The 26,023-nt window shown below is 41.9% G+C and overlaps 1 protein-coding gene across 12 annotated transcripts in view; it reads left to right on the top strand.

Moving 5' to 3' along the window:
• The window catches only part of inpp4ab (inositol polyphosphate-4-phosphatase type I Ab), a 75,983-nt gene extending 54,470 nt beyond the window's left edge, over positions 1 to 21,513 (top strand). For 8 of the 12 annotated variants that reach the window (XM_085150540.1, XM_085150543.1, XM_085150539.1 and 5 more), the window contains 7 exons: positions 1,050 to 1,173; positions 1,250 to 1,317; positions 2,386 to 2,585; positions 2,661 to 2,758; positions 2,868 to 2,980; positions 3,154 to 3,308; positions 9,736 to 20,561. In XM_085150540.1, the coding sequence (XP_085006666.1) occupies positions 1,050 to 1,173; positions 1,250 to 1,317; positions 2,386 to 2,585; positions 2,661 to 2,758; positions 2,868 to 2,980; positions 3,154 to 3,308; positions 9,736 to 9,916 (939 nt within the window). In that variant the 3' untranslated portion in view covers positions 9,917 to 20,561. Of the gene's footprint in view, positions 1 to 1,049; positions 1,174 to 1,249; positions 1,318 to 2,385; positions 2,586 to 2,660; positions 2,759 to 2,867; positions 2,981 to 3,153; positions 3,309 to 9,735; positions 20,562 to 21,004 lie in introns of those variants that run through there. The other 4 variants (XM_085150550.1, XM_085150549.1, XM_085150548.1 and 1 more) reach the window with 1 other exon arrangement.
• The last annotated feature ends 4,510 nt before the right edge of the window (positions 21,514 to 26,023 follow it).

The following is a 26,023-nucleotide window of genomic DNA, read 5'->3' as shown; positions in this document are numbered from 1 at the left end:
ACTCTGTTTCAACCATGCATTAAAGAGCATATTTAAGAGCACACAACTGCAAACTCAATAGTGATCCTCAGCCATTCAGGGTTTGTTGGGTGTATAACATTTCTGATCGTCTTCAGTCAGATCAGTTTGAAGTGAGCTTCTGGCAGTGTGAACTGAAAATCAGTTACATAAAACTTGTCAGTGCAGTCCTCAAAAGCGTGCGCCGCAACACGCTGAGCTGCACAAGGATGCACAGAAACCAACCGCATGAGTCCACTTACATAATGTGATAAGCAGCCAATCGGTGGTGTCTTGATGTGAAACCATATGTTGATTTGCATTCGAGAATATGATGCAGGTTTAAAAACCGACACTGCAGTCAGTGCCGGCTGTGTTAAAAATTAAAGTGTTATCTGAATTGTAAATTAAATGTAAGATTTTTGTGGTAATTACAGCTTAAATCATGTGTCGTTTAACATTTCAAGGAATCTGCAGTGAAAGTACTTTCAATTTTACTTTATTTAAACTGCACAGATTCACAGCAGCAGCAGGGATCAGTGACAACAGACACAGGCGATTAATGCCGAGCTCAGACTGCAGGATGTCTTTGTGTGTAGTGATGATCACTGTGTTAAACAGACAGCTATAGAGTCGTTTTGCTTCCTAATTGCTTTTTTGGTCAGGTTTATGGTTGAAAAACACTGTACTCATATTTGTCGACCTCACAGACATCAGATTTCAGATGAGACATCAAATGCAGCTCAGTTTCATATTAAACATGAAAGGAACACTATTACAGCTCAGTCACACTAGAGCAACAGTTGCAAGGAGGAAAGGAGGAAAACTTCCCACTTTTGATTGTAAGCCACAGGTTGCCTGGTGGGAGGCTGGGGTTGACCAGGGTTGCAAAGCAGCTTGCAGTTGCAGCAGTAGCTGTGGCTGATGATGGTGTCAGACCGCTGCTTTAAAAGTTTTTGGGCTGAGCTTGGAAAACAACAAACTGACTCTTTCTTGTCTGACCTGCTGTTCAAGTTCATGTTTGTGTGTGTGGGTGTGTGTGTGTGTTACAGCTCACCGCTCTCATCTGCGGCTTCATTATCAAGCTGAGGAACTGTCTCCGTGACAACGGATTCCTGCGACAGCTGTACACCATCGGCCTGCTTGCTCAGTTTGAGTCCCTGCTCAGCACCTACGGTACAAACACACTCAAAGCTTTTTCTAATTGCACACAGCTGGCTGAGCCTCTGATTTCCAGTGTGTGTGTCTGCAGGAGAGGAGCTCGCCATGCTGGAGGACATGAGCATCGGCATAATGGATCTACGCAACGTCACCTTTAAGGTAGAAAGGAAAAGCAGCATGCTAACTGTCTTTCCAGGCTGTAGAGCCACTCTACGAGGATAATATTAGGAGGCCAGAGGTTTGGGTGGAGCTGGCATGAAACGTGGAAACGGTCACATAGATTAGACCCACTCTGAAGACACGACTTGGAGTAAATGTACTGCAGAACTCAACTGAATGAGGATGTGTTTACTGACATTTTTATTGTAGTTTTCCTGGCTTTGTATTAAAAAAGACATGAAAAGTTTTGTGTTAAACGTAAACAAGCAGAGTGCAGCTATAAACCACAAACATTGACTCTGTCCATTAAAACTGCACAAAAACAGTTTTTTATTTTGAAAGCTTTGGATTTTTTGTCCCTTCCTGTGGATTTTACAGCCCTCATTAGTTTTGATCCAGTATTTGTTCTCATTGTCATTTTTTTGTATTCTCTCTCTGTGGCATCCCTGCTGAGAGATAATACAATGTAGGAAAAGTGATCAATACGTTTTCTTCAACGATTTAAGTTTGTATGCAGGCGAAGATGGATGGAAGTCTGGATGCATGCATGCCGCAGCTCCGGCCATCATCAGTTGTGGTGGCATCAGGCTAAGCATTCTATATTTGAGACATCCTGTTCCCCCAGTGAGCTTTTCCAGGTCATCCTCGGTTAACTCAAGCTGAAGCGCTTAAGAGCTAGACAATCGATACAATCTTTCCAGGGAGCTCAGAGTCTAACTCAGCTCTCTGTGAATGCTACTCATGGTCACTGGTCAGTCAAGAAGGAAGAGGAAACGAGGAGGTGAATGTATGGTTGTGGAGTCTGAAGAATTCGGTGTTACAACGTATCTTTAATACAGAAGTACAAATCCCTCTCTGATTAAGCTTGCGATCAAAGTTGAGTCAGTTTAATACTGAAGCTGAGGTTTGGTCTCTGCAGAGTTGAGGACATGCTCAAAAACTCGCAGCCTCGCTGGACGGGCTCTGTTAATTTTAATTGAGTATTTATTTTGCTTTTCACGGGCACTTGGTTCACAATTTCCATCTAGGTATTAAAGCTGCGTATACATGTACCTTTGCTCCTTTAAGGTCACCCAAGCAACCGGCACCTCCACCCCCGAGATGCTGCCGATCATCACAGGGAACCGGGATGGCTTCAATGTCCGCATCCCGCTGCCGGGGCCCATGTTCGAAGCCCTGCCCCGAGAGATCCAGAGCGGCATGCTGCTGCGGGTACAGCCGGTGCACTTCAACGTGGGAATCAATGAGCAGCAGACGTTGGCTGAGAAGTGAGTGAGCACGTCCGGGATTTACCACCACAGGTGTTTGAGATTGGAAAAAATATTGTTTTGTGTGTTTTTCAGGTTTGGAGACACGTCCCTGCAGGAGAACATAAACTCTGAGAGTCTCTCCAGACTGAACTCATACTACGAGCAGTTCAAAGAAGTCCTGCCGGAGGACTGTGAGTACACAGTTTTCACGTTTTTCCTTCTTTCTGACTTGCACCACAAACCATTAGTGTCGCAACTCCTGCTTTAACCCTTCTTTTTTCTGTTCTTATCTACTTTCAGGCCTCCCGAGGTCTCGCTCTCAGACGTGCCTTCCTGAACTGCTCAGGTTTCTCCGGCAGAATGTCAACGCCAGGAAAAACAAGAACGTAGACATCCTGTGGCAGGCTGCGGAGGTGACATTTGCGCTCTTTTACTCAGAATGTCCGACTGCTTTGTTAGCAACCTTTAATTCTCCAGTAGGATTTTACTGCATTATAAATTTTACAGCTGCTCTTCTCTAAAGATGTCAAAAACGAAATCATCAGCAGTGACTCACCTCCCCTCCCTGCTTGTCTCACCATCTCAGATCTGCCGGCGGCTGAACGGCGTTCGCTTCACCAGCTGCAAGAGCGCCAAAGACCGCACCGCTATGTCCATCACACTGGAGCAGTGCCTGATCCTGCAGCATGAGCACGGCATGGCGCCGCAGGTCTTCACGCAGGCCCTCGACTGCATGCGCAGGTAGGATGCCCTCACAGTGGCCGAATTTAAAAATGCACAGCTTCAAATCGCACCTGGGCAAAAAAAAGACAACTTTTACTAAATAAATAACTTCTGTGCAAGGATGAAAAGATCAGGAGTTCATCAGTGTGCTACTTGGTAATCTGACTTTAACTGTTCTCCATGTAGTTTTAACCAATGGGAATACAGTAGGTGTTTAAATGATGTGTTAGTGGTTACTTCTGTCCCACTTCAAATATGTGGATCCGTGTGCTGTGGGAAATAAGGGAGCAGTGTCTTACTTTTTCTTTTTTAAACTAGAAGATAATATATTTTATGGAGGCTTATGTTCACACTGAAAAAAACCTTTTTTTTTTTTTTAATATATTTTTGATAGTATTTTGTAATACAAGTCAAAATTACTTGTCGAGAACTTGGTCATTTGAGAGGTATTCCAGGCATGTCCTATCAGGAGGAGGCCCCAAGGCACTTACAGGATTTGCTGGCGGGATTATGTCTCTCAGATGGCTTGGGAGCGACTCCATTTCCCCTCCTGGATGAGGTGGATGACGTGGTCAGGGTGAGGAAAGTCCAGACGTCTCTGCTCAGACTGCTGCCTCCATGACCTCTGTCTTGAGTCTGTCATGCAGTAAGAAATGGCTGCGTGGAGCTCAGGCTTGTGAGGAAAAAAATATTAAAAAATTTCACGAAAATTGCTTTTTCAGGGGCGATAACAAGCTTCCATAATATTTGGTTGAGTCCTGTCAGAACATCAGCATAAACACTGTCAGGGGCTCCATTTCAGACTAGTGGAGGTGAAGTCTGGGTGTCAAAGCAGCCAGTTTGAGCCGCATGCAGTTGTTGGTTAAAGAGACTAAAACCAGGCTGTAAACACGTTTATCCATCCATCCATCCATCTTCTTCTGCTTTATCCGTGGCTGGGTCGCGGGGGCAGCAGCCTAAGCAGAGAAGCCCAGACCTCCCTCTCCCCAGCCACCTCCTCCAGCTTATCCGAGGGAACACCCAAGGCGTTCCCAGGCCAGCCGAGAGATATAATCTCTCCAGCGTGTCCTGGGTCTGCCCCGGGGCCTCCTCCCAGTGGGACATGCCCGGAACACCCCACCCAGGAGGCACCCAGGAGGCATCCTTGTCAGATGCCGGAACCACCTCAGCTGGTTCTTTTTGATGTGGAGGAGCAGCGGCTCTACTCGGAGCCCCTCCCGGATGGCTGAGCTTCTCACCCTATCTCTAAGGGAGAGGCCAGCCACCCTTCGGAGGAAGCTCATTTCCGTTGCTTGTATCCGCGATCTCGTTCTTTCGGTCACTACCCACAGCTCGTGGCCGTAGGTGAGGGTAGGGGCGTAGATCGACCGGTAAATTGAGAGCTTCGCTTTTACACTCAGCTCTCTCTTCACCACGATGGACCGGTGCAGTGTCCGCATCACTGCGGCCGCAGCACCAATCCGTCTGTCGATCTCCGGCTCCCTTCTCCCATCACTCGCGAACAAGACCCCGAGATACTTGAACTCTTCCACTTGGGGCAGGAACTCATCCCCGACCCAGAGTGGGCACTCCAGCCTTTTCCGGCTGAGAACCATGGCCTCAGATTTGGAGGTGCTGATCCTCATTCCCGCTGCTTCACACTCGGCTACGAACCATTCCAGTGCGAGCTGGAGGCCATCACCCGATGAAGCCAACAGAACCACATCATCCGCAAAAAGCAGAGATGAGATTCTGAGGCCACCGAAGTGAAACCCGTCCTCCATTTGGCTGCACCTAGAAATCCTGTCCATAAAAATTATGAACAGAACCGGTGACAAAGGGCAGCCCTGGCGGAGCCCATCACCCACCGGGAACGAGTCCGACTTATTGCCGGCAATGCGAACCAAGTTCTTGCAACGGTTGTACAGGGATCGAATGGCCCGTAGCAATGGGCCAGACACCCCATACTCCCGCAACACCTCCCACAGGACACCCCGAGGGACACGGTCGAATGCCTTCTCCAAGTCCACAAAACACATGTAGACTGGTTGGGCAAACTCCCATGCACCCTCAAGTATCCTTGAGAGGATAAAGAGCTGGTCCAGTGTTCCGCGACCAGGACGAAAACCGCATTGTTCCTCCTGTATCCGAGGTTCGACTAGCGGACGAACTCTCCTTTCCAGCACCCTGGCATAGACTTTCCCAGGGAGGCTGAGGAGTGTGATCCCCCTGTAGTTGGAACACACCCTCCGGTCCCCCTTCTTAAAGATGGGGACCACCACCCCGGTCTGCCAGTCCAGGGGTACTGCCCCTGATCTCCACGCAGCAATGTAGAGGTGTGTCAACCAGGACAGCCCTACAACGTCCAGAGCCTTCAGGAACTCGGGGCGGACCTCATCCACAACAGGGGCTCTGCCACCAAGGAGTTGTTTAACTGCCTCAGTGACCTCGCCCCCGGAAATTGGCGGGTCATCCCCAGACTCTGCTTCCTCCTCGGAAGACGTGTCAGTGGGATTAAGGGAGGTCCTCGAAGTATTCCTTCCACCGTCCGACAATTTTCTCAGTTGAAGTCAGCAGTGCTCCGCCAGCACTACACACAGTACAGGTAGAGCACCGCTTTCCCTAAGACGCCTGACAGTTTGCCAGAATATCTTCAAGGCAGTCCGAAAGTCTTTTTCCATGGCCTCTCCGAACTCCTCCCACACCCGAGTTTTTGCTTCAGCTACTGCCTGAGCCGCATTCCGCTTGGCCTGTCGGTACCTGTCAGCTGCCTCCGGAGTCCCACAGGCTAACCAAGCCCGATAGGACTCCTTCTTTAGCCTGGTGGCTCCCTTCACCTCTGGTGTCCACCATTTGGTTCGAGGATTACCACCACGACAGGCTCCAACCACCTTGCGGCCACAGCTCAATGCAGCAGCTTCGGCAATGGAGACGCTGAACATGGTCCATTCAGACTCAATGTCCCCAGTCTCCCTCGGAATGCTGTTGAAGCTCTGCCGGAGGTGTGCGTTGAAGATCTCGCGGACTGGGGCCTCTGCTAGGCGTTCCCAGCACACCCTCACTATGCGTTTAGGTGCACCGGGTCTGTCCAGCGTCCTCCCCCCGCCACCTGATCCAACTCACCACCAGGTGGTGATCAGTTGACAGCTCAGCCCCTCTCTTTACCCGAGTGTCCAGAACATATGGTCGCAGGTCTGGTGATACAATTACAAAATCAATCATCGACCTGCGGCCTAGAGCGTCCTGGTGAGGAAAGTCCAGACATCTCTGCTCAGACTGCTGCCTCCATGACCTCTGTCTTGAGTCTGTCATGCAGTAAGAAATGGCTGCGTGGAGCTCAGGCTTGTGAGAAAATTTTTTTTTTTAAATTTCACGAAAATTCCTTTTTCAGGGGCGATAACAAGCTTCCATAATATTTGGTCGATCCTGTCAGAACATCAGCACAAACACTGTCAGCGGCTCCATTTCAGACAAGTGGAGGTGAAGTCTGCACGTCAAAGCAGCCAGTTTCAGCCGCATGCAGTTGTTGGTTAAAGAGACTGAAACCAGGCTGTAACACGTTTATTTTTGCTGTAATGATTGACATTTTAGCATGGCAGTCTATGGTGACTGACTCACTGTTGAAGTCAGCCTCAGGCAGACGTTTGAGGTACTTGGTCAGTTTAATTTTTCAGTCCTTGTTGGCACACATCTGTAAGAGAAGAGATATATCAAAGATTAGGATATCATTTCCTTCTGCTTCCACACATCAGTGCATGTCAAAGTTTTCTTTTGTGCCAAGGTGCCTCAGTGATGCTTGTTAGTACCCCCCTCTACATGTATATTACAAACAGGAACCATAGACAAGCACATTTCTGACTTTCTCAAAATTCAGAAGGACAAATGTCCACTTCAGAATGTGGAGACATGGCTGATGTTACGCAGCTCCAGAGAAATACATCCACAGCTTCTCAGATTCAGTGTTTTACTTTATTGAATCTCTAAAATCAGTTTTGCCCACGTGTGGTTTGAAAACTCATCACCTGCTTCCTCTGCATAACAAGGCGAGCTGGAGGCTGTCTCGAAGGTGATGCTCGAATGAGTTAAGACTCAGTTGGTTACCTCACTTCACCGGCAGATTCCTCTCATAAAGGCTCAAAGTTTATCAGTAACTTTTGATGCTTTCTAAACCTAAGAAAGACGCTTACATGGAGAAGAGAGCTACCCAACTGCTACTCAGTCCTCTTAATGGTTATGTCGAGTGTTTGTTGGTCTGTGTTCTTGTCTTGTCTGTCTAAACATCAGTTTTGAACATCCGTCTACTTGTCTCAACTGTCTTTCCTTTCCTTTATTTGTGTAACCAAAACACCTGCCATAGAGTTCCTTCACCCATCCTCATTTTATTGCTTCCAAAAACAATCTCTGCCTGTGTAAAAGAACTGGACTTTGTTTGCCTCTGTGTGTTTTTAAAAAATAAATAAATAAATAAAAATGATCAGGGTTGAAGTCAGGAACACCAGATAAAGGTAGAGCTGGGGTGGAGGTGGGTTGCAAAGCGCCTTGCAGAAGCAAAAGTAGGCTACAAGAGCCACAAAAGCTACAAAGAAGATTAGCCTGTAGAAACATTGGGCTTGACTTTGTGGCAAATGCTACTGTAAACTAACGCTGATTCTATACTTTATAAAGACAAAAACCTAGGCTTTTCTTTTCCTTCATTTGCTTAAGATTTTTTTTTTTTTTTGGATGAATTCACCCCACATTGTTACTATGGAAACAATCATTCTCTGTTCATGACAGCAAATTAGGGTCACTGAAGGTTAAAAAAAACAACTAAATAAATTAAAGGAAGTAGATAAATCAAAAAAGGGTCTGAGTGAGATGAGTAAAAACTCAAACTTTTAGAGTTGAAAAACAGAGGCGCAGAGTTTTTCTCATACATTATTCACATTATGTGGTAAATTTGCTACTTTTTCCTCTGAAATTTTCCATTTTATTCATTTTCCACATTTATCTTGTATATGTTTGTAACTTTTCTTGGAAATCTGTCACTTTTCTCTCAAATTTCCCACTTATCTTGGTAAATTTACAACATTTATCACTTAAATGTATCCGTTAATGTAATTTTAATTTCTTGTGAAATAGCATGTTGTTTACGACCCTTTTTCTTGTAAATGTACATTTAACGCTTAAATTTGCCACTTTTTTCTGGCAAATTTACCAGTTCATTTGATTTTCTTGTGAAATAACCACATTTCTTTGCCATTTATTTGGCGCATTTATCTTTAACCTTAAAGTTTTTTTTCTCAAAATTCTAACCACTCTCACTCAGTCCCCTTTAAAAGAAATGTTTTTATTTACAAAAAAACCCAGGAAACACGAGGGATGCTGGGAATTGGTATTCCTGAACGGAGCATTATTGATATTTATGTAATTTCCTGCTGGAGGACAGTCAGTGTTTCTCCTTTAAAAGCCTCTGAAAGTGTTTGTTACTTTCTCTGTCGACGGTTGTGTGACTTCCTGTTGTGAATATTTCTGTTAAAGATGGAAACACGCCTGTCTACAATAAAGTCCTGCAGATACTCGCATGATACAATGTCTCTTCACCTTTCTTCCTCTCCCCTTTTTCCTCTCCTCCTCCTCACCAGCCGACGCGCATGAAATCCGATCATTTTTAGAGTTTGTTTTATTATGTTGGAGCTCAGAAGCATGCTAAACAATGCTTGGAGATATCGGCCCCCTTCACTCCCTCTTTTATCCCCAGCTATCTGCACTAAGTGGTTTAAAGTGGATGAAGTAAATGGATAAGACACCCTTATTGCATGTTACCTCTAATAGGACGCCATCTTTATCATTTATAGTCTGAAGTTCTTCCTTTAAGCTTTACTCCTTCAATAAAAGGGTGTTTTTTCCAGTCTTTTCCCTCCATCTGTCCCTCCTTCCTCCACCCATGTCTTAGAGTATATAAACATGGAGAGCCATTGCTGTGTTTTCTTACCTTCTTTCCCTTTCTTAATTTCTCTCTTTTCTCTCTCCTCCTCCTCCTCCTGTTTCTTCCTCCTCTTGTTTCCCGTTACATGATTGCTGTTTTGCTCCTGTGATTGGCTCATTTTTGCGGGGTTGTTGTGTTGTTGATTTCTACTCCACCTGCCCATTTGTCGTCGCCTTGATATTATTGTTTTTATTTTGGTCTAAAATGCCTCCGGTCATTGTGGATGTGGCTTCTTCACTGTCACTCTGATTTTTTTATTTTTTATTTTGGTCACGTGTTAATTTGCCGTCGCACTTGTGTGCACTCACACTCCATCTGTTTATTTTGGCCTCCTCCTTCACCTTTCCTCCTTCCTTCTTGCAATTTCCTCCTCCGTCCCTCTTCTTATCTTTATTTCCCCCTCTTTTCCTCCCTCCTTCCCCCTGCCTTGTTTGCTGCTTCACACAACCACCTCCTCCTCCTTCTCTTCTTCCTCTTCCCGTCCCCGTGGCTTGGCAGCATTGGCACGAGGGAGGGGGTGATCCAGAAGAACCTGAGCGGCTTGCTGCCGGTGCGTGACTTCCGGCTGGACCCCAGCCTCATGTACTCCCTGCCCCTGCTGGCCCTCAGCCCCAACCTCCTGGTGGTGTGGATCTTCCTCAGCATGGCCTACTTCCTGGCCAAACTGCGCTGCAGTTGAGCGAGCAGCTCTACGCTGGAAGTGACCAAATGTCAAACGTACTGCGAGGGTGGGCGGGGACTCTCCACGCTGACTCCCCAGGGTGTTTCTGAAACTGTGCCACTGACCTGTGAGAGGGGTGTAATCAGCTCACACACACTGTCCCACCCTCACTAAGGGCTGTACGCGACTTCCGTCCCACTTATCAGCAGCCACGCTTTGGGCTTTTTCTTTCTTTTCTATTCTTTAAACATCTTTTTCTTTTTTCTATTAAAAACCTGTCATAGCTCAGGGGTGTCAAACTCATCTTATTCGTGGGCCACTAACCCAATCCTGTATGATCCTAACAGGACCAGAAGGCTAACCTCTTCCCACTCCCCTAAACCTCCAAATTGTTCTTAATGTAATGAATTGATCTGATTTATAAATCTGATTAACTCTCTGTGATATCTTGAACTCCTGAGACCCTGCATCATCATACAGGGATATATGGTAACATATTTACTCTTCATTCTTCTTAATAAAGTGTTTATCTTTTCAAAAAAAACAATGATTACTTTATTCTGTTGGGCTGTCGAAGAAATAGTGGAGTTAAGAGTAGGTCCAGCTAATCGTAAATCGCTAAGAGAAATTAAAAAGGCATCCCTAACGAGAGCTCGGGTTTCCGGAGGTTAAGGACAGAGTACAACGAGAAGACGTCCTCAGTCTTGCAGGTCTAGCGACCCCTGCCTGTCAACCACCAATAGTTATGGAAAAATGTGCAGCACCCACTTTGCGGGGCCTTTTGAAATGTTCTGATGACATTTTTTTTTGTCTCTATTTCAAGTTTTACACCTTTCAGTTTTACTGCTGCTTAGTAAGCAGTTGCAGACAAGTTGTCTCACATGCAAAATATGAGTGACTCTTGGTTATCCAGTAGCAGCTACAACAGTGACGTTTGTAGCGCAGCACCGTGTACGTCTTTGCAACCTATTCAGTAATGCACATTTTTCCCTAGCAACCTGTGGTTGCCAGGGATTCACCAACTGGTTTCTAGTTCTGTGTGCCTGAGGTCTTAGTGGCCTAGTTCTATCCCACTTGTTTGACACTCCTGATATATTAATTGTGTTGCCTACATTTGAGCGTGAGGCCACATGCCATGTTCACACTAAGCCTGCTGAATGTGAATTCTACATGATTCCATTCATGTGTGTTTTTTTAGGATCATATTCGTCCACGTGTACACGCCGAAATTACCCAGATTATTTCCTTCTCTTCTCTTTTTTTTTGTCCAGGATTAAGATAGCAGACACTGCTGTTTTAAACTCACGATTTACTTGTCACTACAGTCCAAAACGCTGCCACGTGATTAATCCTTTTTTTGGGGCTTTTATGTGAAATACTAAATTTTAACCATTATGAAGTCCTAAATCTCCAATTCTGTTTTCTTTACTGAGGTTTAACCAAACATGCATTTTTCTAAGACTTTACAGAAACTAACACTGCGATTTTCAGATTCAGTGTTTCTGAAAAAGCTCAGTTTTGTCCGCGTGGACGGTATTTGCCAAAAAGAGGACTTTCAAAAAAAATTTGGCTGGCTCCGTGCGAACATATAACACAAAGCCATTAAAAGACATTAAGATATTACCTTTAGTAACTCACAGGATTATCCAAATCCACTTCCATACTGCCTAATGAGAGTGTATTACTTCTTTCTTAGTGTATAGCGCCCTCTGATGGACATATTTTGCTCCTTTGTGATGGTCAGTGAGTACTCTGCCTTACCCTTCACTGGTGGAAGGTAACAGTTTATTGTAAAGAGTGTATAATGTGTATAAGGATAAGCAGATGATATCTAAACTTTGCTTTCAGGAAAGACCCACAGTAGCAATCAGATGATTATTTTATTCATGATTTAAGCTCAGCACAAACAGCTTATATCATCAAAACATTTTCTGGAACATTTGGTTTATCATTGTCTTCCATGTGCTTTTGCACTTGCCCCACACGCTAATGTGGAGGAACCTAAAGCTTTTATCTCGTGCCAAAATGAAGCAAGTACACGCTTGCTTAGATATATATTTTTAAGGCAGCATTTGCTTGTTTTTGTTTCTTTTGGTCTTCCTGCTTCTTTATAGACGGTGGAAGCATTTTCCTGCTTCTGCCTGAGCTTTTGCACTTTCCAGCAGATCCGGGTCTGTCTCTGTCTTTGTTTATATCCAGCCTATTGAAATGTTTATGTGAGGCAGTGTTAGTGTTAGGAATCACGTGATAGCCCTGTTTAATCAGTAAAAATGAACTGAACCCATTAACTGACCGTTTACTTGATGGACATTAAACACTTGTGCTGCTATATGACAACTATGCTTGCTTACATTCATTTAGCCTAAAACAAAAAGCCCCGTGACATGTGTGACCCGTTTTAAAAGAAGAGTTCACTGAGCAGCAGGAATACTGCTCTGAACTGTGTCGACTAAATGCGTATTGGCACAAGTACAAGCAGACAAATAATTATTACTAGCACACCCTCAAAAATAAAAATAAAGTCATAAAAGCTGAAATATTGTTGCTAGTAGACGGAACAATCTAACAGTCTTATATGGAGTGTAGAGTGTGCCAAAATAAGTAACGTCAATGTGAAAGTTGTTATTTTTTACGTTCAAACTAATGTTAAAAAATAGATGTGGAAAAAAATATTTAGTTAACTGGAATAAAATGAACAACTAGACTTTTATAAAAAAAAACTACTTGAAATGATGCAACCACATAGCTGCCTTAAAATAAATAACAATACACTGGAAATGACTTTGTAGTTAATTTGGTCTTAATTTAAGTCTAAATATGATAAATGTCTGCTGTAAAAGTTAGCAAAATAAAAATGACTACAACTAATGTAAACTAAAAAAACTTTGAGTATCTCTTTAAATAATTCCTTATTAAAATTAAAGCTGCCCTGCTTAGTAGATTCAATGTCGAAATGCTCATTTAGTAGTGATGTGCGGATCGATACTGAAATATCGATTCCTCCGATACCAGTCATTTATGTTCTAGAATCGATTCTCATATTAAAATATCGATATGTTAGTAATTTAGGGTAAATTTGTAGTTTATCATTAACAGGAACACAGTGGAAAGAAACTATATCATTCGGATTGTCTACATTGGAAGGAACTACTTCCTCTTCCGCCTTTTGTAGGTAGGTAGGTAGGTATGTAGGTATGTTCAGGCCTATACTTTAGTGGCACAATTTACTGTCTTTGAGTCCAGTGTTTTGTATTTGCAATGCACAGCTTTACTGTTTTATTTTTCTTCTGCTGCGCTTTAGTGTCAGCTGTTTCTCCCATGAGCTGGTGGAGACCAAAAATGGAGCAAAAACTTTGATTTATCAGGTAGTCACAGTATTAGCTCCTCTTCTTTTTCTTCCTCCTAGTGTTATTCCCACTCTGCGGGGTCCGCTTTTCTGCAAAGCCGCCTCCATTTGGCACGGCCAAGGGCGTCGTTCAGGTTGGCGCCGATCTTCTTCACGTTGTCTTTAATTCGGTCCATCCATCGCCTTTTTGGTCTGCCCCTTGGTCGCCGACGCAGTGCTGTTCTTGCCACAGAGTTTTAATCACTTCTGATCACGTGTCCACACCATCGCAGTTGCACTCCTTGCATCTTCTCTGTGATTGGTGCAATGCCCAGCCGCTTCCGGATGTCGATGTTCGTGACGTGGTCCGATTGTGTCAGGCCCAGTCACCATCGCAGCATCCGCATTTCCATTGTGTGAAGGGCCTGTTCGTGCTTTGCGGTGGCTGGCCAACACTCTGATCCATAAAGGGCCACAGGGCGCACTACGCTCTTGTAGATCTTTGACTTAAGGCGGTCTGGCATTCATCGGTCGCACAGGACTTGACGCCACTTCATCCAGGCCTCATTAATCCTGGCTCGTACGTCTGGCAGGATGTCGCCGTCGTCGCCATCACAGTATTAGCTCCTAATGCTAGTAATATTTATTAAAAGAATCACATATTTAACTAAAACAACCTTTTGAATTGTACCCCTTTGATCAGTTAAAATTCAAGTCAAACTACACAGCAATAATATGACCCATAATTAACCAGCATACTTTTAATTATCTTTTATTGTCTTTACTGCCAAAAAAAAAAGTCCTGTAGCCTGGATTTGCTCATTATCATTAAAGTGACCCTGTTAAGTTTAAAGTTTAGGCATGAGTGATTGTTTTGTCATTCTTTTATCTCTTCATGGACTCAGGCTTTTCCAGTCTGGCTGAGTGTTATTTATGGGTTCAGTTCATTTATGAGACACCGTCACATCCTGGCTTTCACCTGCCCAGAGGCTGAGACTGGCCAGCGATGGCACTCTTCAAACACTTTAATTGGTCCCAGTGTGCCAAAATAGATGCAGTAAGTCAGCGATTCGACCCACATCTGCTCTGCAGCTTTCAGGACAATGCAGTCGAGATCAGCTCTGTCTCGCTGACTGACAGAGCTGATCTCTGCGTACTTCAGGATGCAGCTTGTAACTGGAATGTATGATTGTAGGATATTCAGGGGAAATGTGTTTGCATTGCTGCAGCTTGTGAACCCTTTGGAGCATTTATCTGTACTAGCCGATATGTTTACATGAGCTTTATAGAGACAGTGTTTGATGAGTAATGTGAGGTGTTAAGATGTAAAGAGTTTAGGATATTAAAGATGGGATGTCTGCATTCATTTTGGCTTATGCATCCTAGAAACAAGGGACCAATACACAATGCAGTGTGTGTCCCTCTTGTTTCATTCTTGTGTCAAATATAAAGATCCCAGAGTGATGATTTCTGTTAGCTGATTAACTGTTGTTTCTAGTCTTACCTTGCCAACAGTCCAGAACCCAAAGATAATTTGCTTACTAACATATTTTTAAAATAGATAGCAAATTTACCATTAAAAAAGCAAATATTTGGCATTCATGCTTAATAAATGGCTAAAATAATAAAAATACATGCCGACTAATTAATCCACTGGATCATCAGTTAATCATCTTCTTGATTTTATCTAACTTTATGCACTTTTAATAGAGCTTCCTATAAGAATGTTGTGTTGATGTTTGATATGCCCACTGTTAATTATATCATTGTATTATTATGAAGAGCCTTATTTTCCAGTTACTAACTCCATGGCTTCCATGATATTTTGGTTATATTGAGAATGAAGTAAACGGGACCTACTTTGCTTTTTTTCTTATTTAGTTTTAAATATATATAGCCCCTTTTCCATTAGTGCCTACTCGTGTCGTCTCGCTACTATTTACTGGGTTTTCCATTAGGTGGTAGTACCTGGTACCAGGTACTGGCTCTTTTTTTTCTTTTTTTTTAGCACCTACTCGCTCAGGGTTCCAAGTGATCCTGGGCGATCTAAAAATGTGACATCAACAAACTGCATGCCACCTATTGGCTCGTCAGTGGCGTCACTCAATGAGTCATTAGAGCGTCCCCCTCAGGAAAATCAAAACTGCCACTTTTAAAACCCGGCAACAAGGAAAATGGGTTCAAAAAGCAACGCTGTGGTCCCAGAGTCTGGAAAAAAGCCACAGACCAAGCAGGAGGTATATCGTTGCCTCGACGTCCACCTTTGTGGTTCTTATCCTGTGAAGAGTGCTATATAAATAAAGTAAAGTAGGTGGTACTCGATTTGTAATGGGGAAAAAAACGATTTGAGGCGAGTCGTGCTGTTTTGAGCCGAGACGAACCGAATAGGTACTAATGGAAAAAGGGCTTTTGTGACAGGAAATTCATATTAAATGGAATTCTTATTAAAAAACTTTCACACAGGAGAAAAACTTCTGTGAAAGTAGTCTAGTAGGCACTAACAGTACAGCTCGCAAAGCATTCAGTGCTACCCCTCAGCAGGCTTCCCGATACTGGCCTGTTCAAAGAAAGTGGACTTTCGGGTGAGGGTGCTCTTAGGTCTCAATCACGCAGGCTTAGAGAACAGTTGCCACTGCCTGGTAACCACAGTTCACTAGGGAAAAATTAGGGTTCCCTAACTAACTGCGAGTGCTTGTTGGCCGTTGCAAGTGGAAATTGATTGTTAACCTTGTTCATGCAGTCATACTGATGGCTAGTTACCCCCTAATTGGAAGGGGAAAGGGTGTATTCTCTAACCAGTTGGTGATTGGTTGCTTGTTGTTGCTAGGTTGTAAAGTATATAGTGCCCTACCGAAAACCTCCTTGTCATTGCTTTGGTTCTGAGCAGATTGTAACTTTTCATGTTTCATTCAAACCAGAAACTCAGAAAAGCCTTCAAAGTAAAAGTTGTTGGTTTCAGTTTTAAAACTACAGTTGCACTAGGGATAAGGTTACAGACTGTAGCACAGCCAAAATTATGACAACTGTGGGCATTGAACTTGCAGTGGCTAGTTGAAGACTGGGAAGCTACATCCAGATGAACAGAGTCAGCTGTCTGGACTTTTCTTACCTGGATGACTGAGCGTGAAACGAGGACAGACCAAAGCAATTGCAGAGAGGATTTTGTTGCAGCGCCCTCTCTGCAACTGACTTCACGCAATGATAGCCAGCAACCTCATCACATATGTCAAAAAATAGATGATTTTCCCTTGAAACTTGTCAGGGGTTGCTGACCAGTCTCTAGGCCTGTGTGACTGTAGCCTTAAAGAGAAAGTTAGGGACAGAAGATAAACTGAGGGTTGCATGAGGCACCTCTGTGAAATATTAAGTATATCTGAACTGTGAGCCGTCCATAGCTACTCTAATACAGTGCCCCAATAAAATCATAGAGCTGGAAACAAGCATAGTAGGTCCTCTTTAACAATGTATGTGGAAAGTGTGTTAGAAACCAGAAGCACTTAGATTGATTTACATATTGAAAATCTGTAATGTAAAAATCAATATCTTTGCTTGTAAAGCTAACCATCAGCATCGGTCGCCTCCCTAGAGTTCAGAGGCTCTGCCTCATTAAGATCGACCCAGTATGGAAATGGATCAGACTAAAATAGCTTCCTTTGGGGAGCTTACCCATGCTGATGACCTCTAAACAGTCACATACTACAGTAAAATGATCCTTCCTCTTTTGGATCCTGAAAATATTGAACATCTTTCAGACTGCTTTGAGAAATGTTTTGTGTCACAGGAAATGCAGTATACGTGTAGAAATTTCAGAAAAATATCAGTCTTGTGCTTTATATTAAAAGAATAATATTAAGTTTGAGGATTTACTTCCTGGAAGGTTAGTGAGACGAGTGGTACCATTTTTAATAAAGCAGCTAGTTAGCTTAATTTAGCTAATCTTATAAAACTAAAAGTTGTTTTTATTCTTTAAATATTTAACAATCTTACATTGTTAATGTAATTACAGTTGGGATGCTGTGTAAAATGTGAATATAGACAGAATACAATGATTTGTAAATCTCACATTGATATTTTATTCACAGTACAACAGAGAAAACATACAAAGTTTAAACTGAGAAATGTTTGAGAAAAATATTAGCTTAAATTGAATTTGATGGTAGCAACATGACACAGGGCAGTGTTTACTGCTGTGCAGCATACCCTCTGCTTTAGCAGTCTATAAATATCTGTGAACTGAGGAGACTAACTGTTAGACTTTTGGGAGAGTCCATTTACTTCTGAGAAACTCATTTCTCAGTACATTTTCTCAGTCCATCCATCCATCCATTCGCTTCCGCTTATCCTTTTCAGGGTTGCGGGGGGTGCTGGAGCCTATCCCAGCTGTCATAGGGCGAGAGGCGGGGTACACCCTGGACAGGTCGCCAGTCTGTCGCAGGGCCAACACACAGGGACAGACAACCATTCGCACTCACATTCACACCTAGTGGCAATTTGGATTATCCAATTAACCTATTCCCACAAACATTTTCTCAGTTTAAACATATTTTTCCTATGTAAAGAAAATGGGAGTTTATGAGATTTGTAAGTCATCATATGTTTTTATTTACATTTTATGTTGTGTCCTAACTGTTTTGCTCATAAAGGAAAGGGCCTTTAGTCTTTAAAGCTGCTGGTTGGTGGATTTTGTTTCTTTTGAACTCAGCCAGGCTAGCATTTTATTCCTTTTTACCCATTTTATCTGTTAGCTGTAAGCTAGCTTGATGTTTTCCAGTAAGACTAAAAATAAAGCTGAGTAAAAAGCCAGTCTTTGTGAAAAGCTACAAAAGGTATTTTGAAAATCCACCAGCACCCTTAAAGCTCTTTTTTTTAAAAATATTTAATTAATATAAACTATGTTTTGTTTTTTTATAAACAATATAGCTAACTAAAGCTAACTAGCTGCTGGCGGCAGCTTAGCATGCTAATGTTAAAAAAGTCAACTTTTTTTTTTTTTTTTAGCTCAAATCCAGCAACAATGCAACTACAAATTGTCTCAATTTAAGTGATTATAGGCCACTTTTGAAGTTTTTAACATTAGTTTTAAGGTTATTGCTTTCTTATCATCTGTTGAACTACCTCTGTGAGCTTAGCATTTATTCAAAAATAAAATAATATCAAAACATCATCGCTGAGCAGTAGGAATATAAGTATTATTGGGAAACGGTAAAAAGTTGTGGAAGTTTGATCAAGACTAAATGCCAGTGAGGGATAATGGTTTCAGATGCTTTGAACATTGAGTCCCACTATACCTGCAGGTGTAATTACCCTAAAGTGCTTCCTACAAAAATAAATCTAATGTTATATTATCCACCTGGAGAGAAAACATCAGTTTGCCTTTTCCTTTGCTTTATTTATTTATTTATTTTTAGGAAATCAGATATATCAGAAAATATATTTGTACTGCTGTAGATAAACTGTATTGCCAAAATGCTTTATTTATCATATTGTTGTCTGCTATATGTATACATATATATAGTCTGCGGTTATTCCAAAGTAGAGTGTGTATATATTGATTATTATAATGCTTGTGCCATAACTGTCACGTTGTCATTACTCTTGGTCACAGCTGAACATGACTGTTGTTGAGTTCCCTGTGATATGCATATTTATATGTATTTTGTTGTGGTGTGACTGTTAGCTGTGGATTTGATTGCTTCTCTGTTTGCAGGTGTTTTCAAACCTCGTTTTGAAGGACTTGCACTGGTTTTGTGGCTCTCTTGTTGTTTAAGTTAGCAAACAGCAGGAAATTATGGTACCAGATTTTCTGTTCTTGTTCACGTCCAAAGGCTTTTTATCTCGCCGAGTATTGCGAACCCCAGAAAACCTCCCATTTTCCTGCTCAAATAAATGCTTCCTGCATCCACCTGCAGAGTGTAAACCGTGTGATATTTTATAGTCTTTAAAGTTGTGCACTCTCATCTTATTGTAACCTGCTTTAACAGTGTCAGGTTCTACCTGGCTATCCTTGAACATGCTTCAGCTGTGCTCTGAATAAAGAGACAAATGTGATTATCCAGCTGGTAGCAGACAATTTGGAGGTTGTTTATCTATTTATTCATGTGTTTGTCAGTCCATGTGTCCTAATGTGTATTTGTTGTGTCTATGAATGGATTTTTTTTTTTTTTTTTTTTTTTTTTAAATTCGGCAGCGGTCATGCTGTTTATCAGTTTAAGAAACATGTTTTGGGCTGCTGCCTTAGTGGTGACTGGCTTGTGACCCCCCTGAGGATGAGTGTCTCTCCTCCCGGTCTCAAACCAGAGATCTTTAAGGCGTGGGGGAACTCCAGGCCTCAAGGGCCGGTGTCCTGCAGGTTTTAGATGTGTCAACATGTCTTGAAGTTCTCCGGAGGGCTGGTAACGAACTAATCATTTGATTCAGATGCGTTGACCTAGGGTGATATCTAAAACCTGCAGGACACCGGCCCTTGAGGCCTGGAGTTTCCCCATGCCTGCTTTAAAATATGACTGCTTCACCTGAGCCTTTCTAGAGTCAATTTGAAAGAGTGTAAACTTACTGACCTCTGCTGGTCAGAAGCAGGAATTACTATTGTGAAATAATCCATAGGCTTCTTTAAAAAAAAATTTATATAATAAAAAAAATATATATTTTTTTTAACCCTTGAACCCTAATGTGCTGTTTTGTCACTAACATTGGGACTATTTTACTTGATATACTGTTAAAACATACTTAACATCAACAGTACTCTCCTTTCTCTACGTAACCTCTATGCAAAGTCTCAAAACAAAATAAAGGCATCATGGCGGGACCCTCCAGGCTCTAATGCAACACAAAGGAAATCACGTAGCTAATATCACGTTGGTGAAAATTACCTGACGTTAGTGTTCTTGGGTTGAGATGCTTTTTTGTTGTTGTTGTTGTTTTTGTTAAACGTTTTTTTAAATTAAAGTTTCAGTCTTATTTTCTGTCATTTGTACTAACATTACATTTAGTGATCTGACTGCCTGTCTGCATGGTAGATTAGATTGATATAAAGATTAGATATAAAACATGAAAAACATGTTTTCATCCATTGGCTCCAACCTGTATTCTTTTTACTCCTGTGCCTATAAAAATCAGTCATTCTGTGACAAAATTGACCCTGCTTCTCATTCAATCTCCTGCTTCATAATCAGAAAACTATCAGGAATGTGTTCACTGGTGTCTAGTTTTGAGTCTTACTGAATATAATGTGATTTAAAACATTTATTTTTTTTTTTTTTTGGTTCCATTTGAAGTGAAATCGACCACACAGTGAGCACTTCTCAGTCACGTTCAAACCTTATTGGACAGCTCTGGGTTTTTTTAAAAAAAAAAAAAAAGGCTGAGGAGTCACAGCATCACAACAACTAAAGTTACCTTTAATTTTCATGGCAACCAGGATGAAATAATAGCGACTAGGAGAAATAATAGAATATATTTTTATAATATTTTAACTTTGTTTAATATTTAAATCCCATTTCCTTTTGAAAATAGTGTTAGTTTTACAAGTTCACAAAATTGAGATTATCCCAGAATTTCAATCCACCAACAAGAGTTTCCCTTTGACTTCATATGAAGAGACGTGTGTCCTCTAACAGAACTCTTAGTCCTTTGCACTCATGCTTGAATGATCATTTTCATCTTTTCTTCTCATCATGTGCACAAGTCACCATTTCTGCTTTTTTTTTTTTTTTCCTTTTGCTCTCATTCTGCCTGTGAACGCCCTCTCTCCCCTCTGTCTCCTCCTCCTCCTGTCTCCTCAGCGAGGGCTGTAGGCGGGAAAACACTGTGAAGAACGTCGGATGCCGAAAGTACGCGTTTAACTCGCTGCAGCTCAAGGCTTTCCCCAGACACTACCGACCGCCCGACGGCACCTTTGGCAAAGTGGAGACCTGACCGGAGGAGATCAGAGGACTGAGTACAGTGAAGATACTGTGATGACAGACTGTATAATTTCACCATCATGTGGCCTGGTTCCTGCTGTAGAGGTTTTAGATTAGATTATCGTGGAGGTAGACTGAGTGACTGAATGTCACACTAACAAACAGTAGCTCCGTCCTGAAAAATAAAGACAAAAAACCACCTTAGTGGAATGACTGTTTTTAGGTACTGTACACATTGCTTATGTCTCATTCTGCAAACCACGCTGGAGAAATGTTTTTATTTTTTATTATAGAAAAGCACTGCCTCACTTCCACTTCCAGTACTGATGTAATCGATATGAAGGATGCATAATTTCTGTTCTACAATAAAGATGAAGAATATCAGAAAATCTGCAACTGTGTTTGACTTCTGTCCAAATGAATACAAATGCAAACAAATACAAATACAAACAGACTTAGTTTTAATAAACCTATATTTGCACTTGTTAATTTCCCAGTGCACCGAAGATTTGGGGGGGGGGGGGGGGGGGGGGGGGTGGGAGACAAAGTAACACCCCCTTGATTAATAATGTGATTAACCACATTTTGGAAAGCTTTCAGTTCAGTTTCATGAGCCATACTCAGATTACTGCCAGACCTGCTGAATCAATAAATCAGTTAAACAGAACCTGTCTGACAAAGTGAAACAGGCTAAAAGATCTCAAACACCAACACATCAGGCCATGATGCAAAGAAACGGCTGAGAAACAAAGCCAGTGACATCTGTCAGTTTAGGAAAGGTTACAAAGCCATTTCTGACTCCAGTGAACCACAGTGAGAGACATACACACATAAAGAAAACTTGGGACAGTGCTGAAGCTTCCCAGGAGTGACCAGCCCACCAAAATTACTCCAAGGACGCATTGACGACTCATCCAGGAGGTCACAAAAGAACTCAGAACAACAGCTAAAGAACTGCAGGCCTCACTAGTCTCAGCTAAGGTCAGAGTTCATGTTTCAACAGTGAGACAGAGACTGGGCAAAAATGGCCTCCATGCGAGAGTTCAAGGAGAAAACCACTGCTGACCAAAAAGATCACAAAAGCTTGTCTCAGTCTCACATTTACTAAAAACATCTTGATGATCCCCAAGAAAATATTCTGTGGACTGACGAGACAAAAACGGAACTTTCTAGAAGGTTTAAGTCCCGTTACATCTGACATAAAACTAACAGCATTTAATAAAAAGATCATCACAGCAACAGTCAAACATGGTGGTGGTAGTGTGATGGGGCTGCTTTGCTGCGTCAGGACGACTTGCTGTAACTGATGGAACCTTGAATTCTGCTCTGAAGGAGGATGTCTGACCATCAGTTTATGCTCTGAAGCTCAAGAGCACTTGGGTTATACACAGTGTTGGGTAAGTTACTTTAAATTAGTAACTTAGTTACATTACTGGTTACTTAAAAGTAACTCAGTAACTTCAAGTTACTCGTTACTTTCAAAGTAACTAGTTACTAGGGACTAAGTAACTTTGGTTTTACTCAGAATTCTCTTGTTAATGTGTTGCTTCCATAACTTTGCCAGTCTTCTAGCTTGCATACTTGCCACAAGTGCACTGTGCCACCTACCAATAGAAAGGAAAAAATAATGTGCATATTTACACGAGAGAAATACCACGCCTGGACTGTCGTTGACCACCGCCATGATTCTAACCTACGTCACAGCGTCATGTACGCTTTTTACATCCAACATGAAAACTGCAGTCGTGGTGGTTTTGATTGTACTCAGAACTCGGAAATTCTGCCTTCTGAATAGGAAGATGTAGATAAAACACCAGGCTGCAGATGAGCTGCATACAGGGCTGGACTGGGACAAAAAATCGGCCCGGGCATTTTGACTAGAGACCGGCCCACCATTATAGGAAAAATCATAAAGCCTTTGAATGAAAACAAACGCTGTTGTGACAGTGATGTACACTGTTTTGATGGTATATATGTATCAATGTATCAATTGTTTGTTGTAAGATTTAGATAATTATTTGTTAAAAGCTAGATATTTTAAATGAGAATAAGAAAGAAAAGTATTTCTTTGTGCCCCCCTCTCCCTGTTAATGCCCTACCTGGCCCCCCTGGCAACACTTTGCTAGACCCGCCCCTGCACAATTACCAGCTGTCAGCTACCTAAAAAAAAGGATCCTGGTGTTATTTGTCTCTCAGAAACAGTTCATAACTTCCCTTCAACTCATTCATGTCACCTAAAAGGTAAACCTGTTTCTCCATCACCTGTTCAGCTCTGATGATTCAGTAAGGACATCTCCTGGTTTCATCTTCATGTTTCCCTCTCACCACATATCCAAACCAATATCATGACCAGCAGCTTTTACAGCTGTGGCTCCAGCAAACATCAGCTGATACTAGGAATTAATATTAAATAAATTCTAACAACAGCTGATCAAGCTTAAATGTACTGCTGTTGTTTAGCGCGACATCTGCTGGTTTCTTCTTTCTGGCATGAAGTGGGCGATAAATAAACAAGAGAGAAAAGCCAATCATTGATCATTGATCAGTTTCATGATTGAATGGGAAACAGGAGAGGGAGGGGGAGAGAATGAGAGAAGAAGAGGCAGCTGTGCAGCAAAGACACAGAATAAATCCAGCTTTGTGTCTTTTTCATTCTAGCTGAAGTCCGGGACAAACTGCGTTCCTTTTCAGCTCAATACGAAATGCGTAATATTTTCTCTGAATACGAGATGATTCCGTTATTTACGGGATGGTTGGCAACTCTACTAACTAACCTTATGAACAAAATAAAGTTCAACATCAGTAACATCATAGCACCCACCCAGCTGTATAGAAACTCCGTCATGCTAGCTAGTACCCAGTACGAAAAACTCAGCATAACGAAAATAAACTACACCTAAACTTGGTTAATATCTGACCCAGATAGACTGCAGGTCATAACTTCTCACCTGAAGTTCAGTTCACCTGACGCTCGGACCGGCGGCCGCCTCGGGTCTCTCCTCCTCCTGCCTCCCTTTTCCCTCATCACAAGGTAATGCTTAAATTCTTATCCAGCTCTGCTTTTAACATAATAAATCAGCAATATCTGTCATGGGCGGATCTAGAAGGGTGGCATGGGGTGGCATGTGCCACCCTAAAATGATCTTGTGCCACCCTAGTTTTGCATATGACAGTGTTGTTTATTAAAACAAGATAGCATTGGGCCTAGCAACAGTTAACACTGAATATAAATTCTAAAACTGAATATATTACATAGTGATACTCCCCCTCCCCCATTAACAAATGGTTCTTGTTCCAGATGGAGTGGCTACATTTTTAGATAAATAGTTGTATATAACTTTATTGTTTAGAAAAGCTGTGCATAAATTTTCAAAATGTACAACTTATATTTGCATTTCAAGTTATGAAAATAATTTACTAAACATGTCTGTGGTTTTTACAGTAAAAAAAAAAAAAAGTACTACTAGGATTTTTGTTTTTTGTGTGATTTCAGATTAGTTGTGTTAATACAATATGTCAATGAAAAAATAACTGTAAATTCAGACGTGAGGTTGAGGTGAAAAGAAGGATACAAGCAAGGAAAAAACCAAACATAAACAAAAGAACAATTTGAAGGTGAAATACAAATGTCAAATCAAAAGTAGTCAAAAATGGCAAATTACGTTTTGGACCTCTGAGGGTTAATGCAACAAGTCATGAAAAATTAGGTTAAAATTTTTGTGCATGGCGGTGTAGATTTCTTACATTTTGTGTAAATTTAAGCATGCATCAATTTGATTTTTTCTAACAAAAATAGTTTGAAACTTAACTTAGACTTGTGTTTGTAAATGAACTGCCCCATGTTGTGTAGCTTTCTGGATTTTATACTTATTGGGCTACATATTTATTTATTATACTGGCTATACAGTATATAAAAACCAAAAATTCACAAACTTTATATAACTGAAATGTTTTCTTCTGTTTGCTACAGAAAATAATTAAATTATAGGCTACATTTATATTAAACACGTATACTTACTGCATTTGAATCATTTTAACCATATGTAACACGTGCATATGTGTGTGTGTGTTTATGTGTTTTAAAGGCTTTGATTTGGCCACCCCATTTGATTTCCACGCCACCCTAAGAAAGTTTCTCTAGATCAGCCCCTGATTTTATGGCCGCTTGTGTTTTCCACTCAGGCTGCCATGTTTGTAAAACGGAAACGTTTATCTGCAATGACCCATCTGGCCACACGGGGGAGTCACTGCGCTGTAAAGCCAGGCGAACAGCTCAGTCCTGACTTCTTCATACTTTGCTTCCAAGCAGCCAGACTGTTAATAGTTTTTAAAATATGTTTTTGAAGTGCTCTTGCGCAACAGTTTTCCAGGCTTTCTGAAGGGCTTTCAAAGTGTTTCTCTGGACCCCTGGGAAGCGGTCAGCGGTGGGACCTTCCAGCGGTGGAGCCCAGCAGGAGTCTTGTTTCCATGACAACCGTGTCATTACCTAGCATGGATTGTGAAGCGGCTGCGGCTGCTACTTAGGGTTTTACCGACAAAAACGGGTATACAAAAGGTCTCGGGTTGTTTAATCCAGCTGTTTGGCTCCAGAGAGGCTGTTTGTGATAGTAGCACTAACCGAGTAACGAACTTAGAGACGGAAGTCACGTTAGCTGTACTTTAACCTGGGATTCTTAAGTTCAATAGGAAATAAAAACAGGCTGGATACACGTGAATTTTACTTTATTTCAAACACACAAGTGGTGACAATCGAAGAGTTAAGGTGTACGTGGAAGGTGATGGTGAAAAAGAATAAAATGAATTGCTGGAGGACCAATCCTGAGGAAACAAACAAACGAGTTTTAAAATTAAAGTATCAAATTTATTTCAAAAACTATGAGCATGTTTGTCTTTCTCATA

The sequence above is a fragment of the Neolamprologus multifasciatus genome, chromosome 23, assembly GCF_963576455.1.
Source record: "Neolamprologus multifasciatus chromosome 23, fNeoMul1.2, whole genome shotgun sequence".
Classification (NCBI taxonomy): domain Eukaryota; kingdom Metazoa; phylum Chordata; class Actinopteri; order Cichliformes; family Cichlidae; genus Neolamprologus; species Neolamprologus multifasciatus.
The sequence above is the reverse complement of the archived record's forward strand: the minus strand, read 5'-3'. Positions and strand labels throughout refer to the sequence as shown.